Source organism: Cebus imitator, unplaced genomic scaffold (assembly GCF_001604975.1).
Source record: "Cebus imitator isolate Cc_AM_T3 unplaced genomic scaffold, Cebus_imitator-1.0 Scaffold117, whole genome shotgun sequence".
Taxonomy (NCBI): Eukaryota; Metazoa; Chordata; class Mammalia; order Primates; family Cebidae; genus Cebus; species Cebus imitator.
Genome location: NW_016107432.1, coordinates 3,630,273 through 3,633,956, shown reverse-complemented (window position 1 = coordinate 3,633,956; position 3,684 = coordinate 3,630,273). Strand labels below are relative to the sequence as shown.

The window sequence follows — 3,684 nt, the reverse complement described above, 5'->3', positions numbered from 1 at the left end:
TCCCTGGCCGTCCACGTGGCTTCCCAGCACCCCGGCCCCACCCCTCCAGGGTGTCACTCACCTGGTCCGGTCCCTGCATTGTCCGTGGTGGCAGTGACCCCTGGCGGTGGCTGGGCGTGCTGTTGCGCCCACCTGAGGGCCAGTCCTGGGCTGCTGCTCACCAGGCCCACGGGGCAGCTTACAGAGCCTCGGGAACAGGTCCTGGGACTGTGACCCCCAGGCTCAGACACTCCTGGGGGCACACGACTGCAGCCGGGTGTAGGCCACAGTCCCTCTGTGTGGGGATCCCCACTCTCCACCGATGGGAAAAAATGGCTTTCCTGACACAGCAGCAGCACCAGCCCCCGGAAGAGGTTACAGCGCCACCCTCAGTCCCGCCCAGCCCTAGGAGGCCCTGGCCCTCTGGTTCGTGCTGGGGTCCTAGGTGCCATGGCTGAACCTGGCAGCCAGCATTTCTCAGCTCTGTGCCCAGCGTTCCTGGGATGCCCCAGCTGGGCGGAGGCTCTGCCAGGGCTCCTGGAAGTGGCCTGAGCTCCAGTGTACCGGCCCACGTGTGAGACCTGCAGGGGCTGCTGGAGATGGGGCTGGGACTTGGGGAGGAAACCCTGCTATCTGGAGACAGGTCTTCCTCAGGGAAGCTGGCTTTGCTCTGAAGCCGCCACGTCCCTGACGCTGATGGCAGCTGAGCAGCTGCACTGCAGGGGCCTCCCTCCACACCCACACCCAGGTCGGGCTCAACCAGCTGGGGCTGAGGCTCTCCATGTCGGCACCAGCATCAGCACCATCACACACACTTGGCTGTTCATGGTTTCTGTTTTACATGAAAACTCGAGTCCATCTAACTGATGGGTGTACTTGAGGCCAGAACCGTGTGGCTGACCCAAGGTGGCGGGGATAGACTGGGCAGGCCTGAGCCCCCTCCAGCCACTGGCTGTCCCTGCGGGTTGGCTCAGCCTCAGGCCAGAGCAGAGAAACCTTTGCTTCACTGAGACCAGAGCAGCTTCAGAGTTTACATTGAAAGGAAACTTTATTTAGTCATCTTTTCAAAGCAATCGAGTTTTAAGACATAAAAAAGAAAATGACACCTAAGAGAATTGGACAGTACAGCTGGATAGACGCACAGACAGGAGGGGCTGCAGCTCTGGGTCAGATCTTCGCCATCTTGGAGATGAGGTCGTCACAGATCCTGGTCAGCTCCTCATTCTCTTTAGTCTGGAGGAGAAAGATGAGTTTCGGAAGGAGCAGCAGGCCCAGGGGCCTTCCAGAAGCTGCTGCCACAGGGCCCCGTCGGCTGGGCTCCCCCACCCACCTTCTCCTCCACGGTCCTCTCTAGCGACTGGACCCGCATCTGCTCCTTCCTCAGGCTGGCCTGGAGGGCCAACGCTTCCGCCTGGGCCTTGCTCCGAACCTGGGCGATCTCCTCGTTTGCCCTGGAGGAACAGGGGCAGGGGCAGGGCAGAAGCTGAGCTGGGGCCCAGGCACCCACTCTCCCTCTGGGGGCCCTCGCCCAGCACTCACAGCTGCAGCTTCTCCTCGGCGTGGGCCTTCAGGGCCTGGTACCTCTGGCCTGCCTGGGTGATCCTCGCCAGGTAATCCTCCACACACTTCTTGAGTGATTCTTCATTCTAGGAAGGGGCAGGCATTAGCTGTGGGCACCACACGATCTGCGAGCACCCAGGCTCGGTGTCTGGGGGTCATCAGTCATGATGCAGCACCTCCAGTTTTCCTTTTGAAAACATCCCCTCTACACGTCCCCAGCTCACCCCCTCTGGAGTTTCAGAGATGCCAGGCCTAACCCTGGTACCCTTGCAGCTGCACCCAGGACCACTGACCGCTTGGCCTGTCTCCCTCTGGGGCTGAACCCTGTGCTTTGGGGGCAGGCAGGGGAGGCCGACTAGAGCCACATGGTCCCCAGACACATCTGCTCCCCACAGCCCTGGGGTTCCTCGCCCCCAAGTGGCCTTTGCTCGCTCAGCACACCTGCCCTCTTCCTGCAGTGCCTGTGGCAACCTCACAGCCCAGCCTCCCTCCTCTGTTGCAGCCATATCTCCCAAGAGCACCCTCAGCACCATGGCCTCTCCCTGAGCCCTGACCCAGCACGCAGCCCACGATGCCCTGTGCAGGCCATGCCTCCCCTAAACCCACAGCCCTGTGTGCCTCTGTGGTGGAAAGTTCTCAACGGCATCTCTCCAGAAGGCGGCGACCAGAAGCTCTTGGGTGTACACAGGTCAAGCATCCCACCACAGCACTGCCTCTCCCTCTGGCTTGGGCTGCTGTCCACGCTGGCCCCCAACTTACCCTCTGCTTCCCTCCTCCGACCTGTGCTCTCTGAATTGCTCACTGTGTACCTGTTAGGAATTTCCATTTGGTTCTTTTCTACTTTCTGTATTTTTTGTTTTTTTTGAGATGGAGTCACACACTCACCCAGGCTGGAGTGAAGTGGCACGATCTTGGGTCACTGCGACCTCCACCTCCTGGGTGCAAGCGATTCTCCTGCCTCAGCCTCGGAGTAGCTGGGACTACAGGCCTGCGCCACCATGCCTAGCTAATTTGAGACAGAGTTTTGCTCTGTTGCCCAGGCTGGAGTGCAATGGCATGATCTTGGCTCACTGCAACCTCTGCCTCTTGGGTCCAAGCGATTCTCCTGTCTCAGCCTCCTGAGTAGCTGGGGTTACAGGTGCACGCCACCATGCCTGGCTGATGTTTGTATTTTTAGTAGAGGTGGGATTTCACCATATTGGTGAGGCTGGTCTTGAACTCCTAACCTCCCATTCACCTCAGCCTCCCAAAGTGCTGGGATCACAGGCATGAGCCACCACACCTGGCCCAATTTTAGTGGATGGGGTTTCAACATATTGGTGAGGCTGGTCTGAAACTCCTGACCTCAGGTGATCCAGCTGCCTTGGCCTCCCAAAGTGCTGGGATTACAGGTGCGAGCCACTGTGCCTGGCCTTTTGTCTTTTTAGTAGAGACAGGGACAGGGATTTTCTGTATTGGCCAGGCTAGTCTTGAACTCCTGACCTCATGCAATCTGCCCATCTTGGTCTCCCAAAGTGGATTCTTTTCTAGTTTCCAGGTCTCTACTGAGGCAATGCTTTTTTTTTTTTAAAAATACAAAAATATGGAACGCTTCACGAATTTGCGTGTCATCCTTGCGCAGAGGCCATGCTAATCTTCTCTGTATCGTTCCAATTTTCTTATATGTGCTGCCGAAGCGAGCACGGCAATACTCTCTTGAACACAGAAGACGATTACCTTCAAGTCTGAGTCTGCACTGGGTCCTCCATGATGGGGTTAAGCGTACAAAGAAGCCTCCATGAGAAAGTAGGGAGGTGGCCGGTGGGAACGGAGGCACAGGCCTGCCCCGGGGAGAGGTGAGGCCAGGACAGCAGCTCGGACCACAGCCCAAGCTGAGGGATGGCCAGCAGAGCTGCCGTGTCCTCAAGCCAGTGGCACCGCGTGAGGGGTCCCGCTGCTGCGGCGGGCACTCTGCTGCTGCCAGCTCCAGCGGCTGGGAATCCCGTGGGTCTAAACATTTTTTTTTTTAATTTTAGAGACGGGGGTCTGGGTCTATGGCCCAGGCTGGAGTGAAGGGATACAATCACAGCTCACTGCAGCCTCGACCTCCTGGGCTCAAGTGGTCCTCCCACCTCAGCCTCCTGAGTCGCTGGGACCACAGGCACA

At 58.5% G+C, this 3,684-nt stretch overlaps 1 protein-coding gene and 1 non-coding gene across 5 annotated transcripts in view; both read right to left on the bottom strand.

Moving 5' to 3' along the window:
* Positions 1–1,006: 1,006 nt before the first annotated feature.
* TACC3 (transforming acidic coiled-coil containing protein 3) overlaps positions 1,007–3,684 on the bottom strand; it is a 23,567-nt gene continuing 20,889 nt past the window's right edge. For 3 of the 4 annotated variants that reach the window (XM_037742170.1, XM_017538979.2, XM_017538981.2), the window contains 3 exons: positions 1,519–1,625; positions 1,310–1,430; positions 1,007–1,212 (listed from right to left, as the gene is read on the bottom strand). In XM_037742170.1, the coding sequence (XP_037598098.1) occupies positions 1,147–1,212; positions 1,310–1,430; positions 1,519–1,625 (294 nt within the window). In that variant the 3' untranslated portion in view covers positions 1,007–1,146. The remainder of the gene's footprint in view (positions 1,213–1,309; positions 1,431–1,518; positions 1,626–3,684) is intronic. The other variant, XM_037742172.1, reaches the window with a different exon arrangement.
* Positions 3,116–3,222, bottom strand: LOC119472763. Its single transcript, XR_005201954.1, has one exon. It is a non-coding gene; the product is annotated as a U6 spliceosomal RNA (small nuclear RNA).